Source organism: Ruditapes philippinarum, unplaced genomic scaffold, assembly GCF_026571515.1.
Source record: "Ruditapes philippinarum isolate M1 unplaced genomic scaffold, ASM2657151v2 ctg4118_1_1_1_1, whole genome shotgun sequence".
NCBI lineage: Eukaryota > Metazoa > Mollusca > Bivalvia > Venerida > Veneridae > Ruditapes > Ruditapes philippinarum.
The window spans coordinates 54,345-56,851 of NW_026860453.1; the positions used below are offsets into that span (position 1 = coordinate 54,345).

At 32.4% G+C, this 2,507-nt stretch overlaps 1 protein-coding gene across 1 annotated transcript; it reads right to left on the reverse strand.

Annotated features, from left to right (window-relative positions):
- Positions 1–1,213, reverse strand: LOC132760145 (serine/threonine-protein kinase PAK 1-like). Its single transcript, XM_060752052.1, has 2 exons — positions 852–1,213; positions 1–313 (listed from the first exon to the last, which is right to left on the reverse strand). Exons 1-2 carry the CDS (start codon positions 1,211–1,213, stop codon positions 1–3), a joined length of 675 nt encoding a protein of 224 aa, XP_060608035.1.
- Positions 1,214–2,507: the final 1,294 nt, after the last annotated feature.

Genomic DNA, 2,507 nt, shown 5'->3' on the forward strand with positions numbered 1-2,507 from the left:
CTAATAAGATGACGATGCATTTTTCTGAGCTAATCTTGCAGTTACAAGTATTTGGTCACCATCTAAAAACTCGTGACTCAATAGATCACGTGCTGTTCCTCTGTCGCGTGCATCGACAATAAGGCACGTGTCTATAAAAGATTTTAGGACATCTGATAATTTGTCATAATTGTTTATAGTTGGTCTACCATTTCTTTTTATAAGTTTCATAGCACGTGTTCCTTCCTCATGTATATATGGTGGATCTCCGTCTATCATTTCTATCAGTGTTATACCATAGCTCCATATATCTATTTTATAGTCATAAGGTCTCCTGAAATAAATGAAAGTGGTAACACTGTAACAAATATAGCAAATGTAATGTTTGGCAATAGTTTTCACTCCCACAATTGCAACAACTCGGCTTCACCCGACAACTCCGTAAGAAAGACTTATTGAAGTCGCCCGAGGTGATCCGAATAAACTAAATATTTAAGTTGAGAGAATATCTTTTTGTCAATACGTCTGCATGATCATACTTAAACACATACTTTACTATGCTTGGTGGGAAATACAAGTTATAAAAAAAGGTTTTAATTCGATACTATTTTCCCTTGTTTGTTTGTTTGTTGTTTTTTTATTTTGTTATTATAGATCTATATTTTTTTCATCATTTTGGATATCATAATTCAATTTACATATTTATAAGTATTTTTACTTTTTTAAGGCGTGGAAACGAGATATTTACCATAAATAATAATTGAACAATGGGTCAAATGTTTTGTGAATACAAGTCAAGCCAGATTATAGTGAAATGGAACAGGAAAAGCTTATCTATATATAAAGAATATGTCTGCAATATATTTACTAACCTAGCTACAACTTCCGGTGCCATATAGCACGGTGAGCCAACTATTTCGTTCTTCTTGGCATTTTTATCATAAATGTAGCTGGTACCAAAATCTGTTATCTTTACTCTCCCATGTATATCCACCAACACATTGTTGCTTTTAATATCTCTATGAACTATGTTTTCTTTATGGAGATAGTCCAAACCTTTCACACATTGACTAGATATGAAACATATATGTCCTTCTTCTAACGATACATTTCTTATAATCTTCTTTAGCGAACACCCATTTACGTATTCCATGACAAGCCAGAATTTCTTTACAGCTTCGACATAAATTGCATCTAGTGCGGTGACAACATTTTCATGGTAAATCCTCTTCATTATGGTGACCTCGTTAGCCAACACTGCAAAGGGTTTTTTTAAACCCCAAATGTTTTTTAGGGCAACCATAGCCCCTTTTAGTTCGTTTGGGGCAAGCCCACGTGCCCGGGGGGAAAGGGGGGGGCAAATAAGAAAAAGTAAATGATTCACTAAAAATTTTTAATTTTTGGTGTTTTTTTAAAATATAATAATTTTAAAAAATAGCAAATCAAAAAAAGGTTAAAAAAGAGCATTTTTAAACGTTAAGCAACACTTTTTAAAAAAAGATGTGATAAAATTCTTTGAACTATTTTAAATGTTTTTTAATCCATATCAGAAAAAAAATTCCCCTTTTGGGTTCCCTCTTGACTTTAAAATCATCCCAAAACAAAAACGAATTATATGCCTTGACTTTATAAAAAACATTTAACGAACGACGAATAACCCCTTTTGGAATTTGCCCACATCTTTACAACAGACGAACAATATGTCCTTGACATTTGTATACCACCCAACAGACAAACTATATGACGTCCTTGACATTAATATATATATATGACCTTCACATTGAAAACTCTTTCAACAGACGAACTATATAACCTTGGAATTGACACATCTTTACAACAGACGAACAATATGTCCTTGACATTTGTATACCACCCAACAGACAAACTATATGTCCTTGACATTAATATATATATATGACCTTCACATTGAAAACTCTTCCAACAGACGAACTATATGTCCTTGGAATTGACACATCTTTACAACATACGAACTATATGTCCTTGACATTAATATATATATGACCTTCACATTGAAAACTCTTCCAACAGACGAACTATATGTCCTTGACATTGATACATATGCACAACAAACAAACTATATACCTTTGACATTGATATTTCATCCAACAGACAAAGAATCTGTCTTTTACTTAAAAAACTTTCCCCCCAACAGACTACAAATACTCCCTTGCCCTTTTAAACATCACCCCCAACAGATAAAATTTGCTTTGACAGGGACTTTTTCCCAAACAGACAACACTAAGCCCTTTTTAATTCACAAAAAAGCATCAGAACAAACAACACTTTTCCTTGAAATTAAATTTTTCCCCCAACAAAACGAACTATCCCTTTCCCTAAAAATTTAAAAATAAACAAAAACAAAACAAATTACTTTCCTTTAAATTAACTTTTTATAAGAAAACTACAGAAAATTTCATCAGTTTTTAAATGCTTTTAAAAAAAAAACAAAGCGTTAAAACCCCGGAGAATAAGCTTTTTTGGGAGAATATTTTTCTTTTGGGTCACAC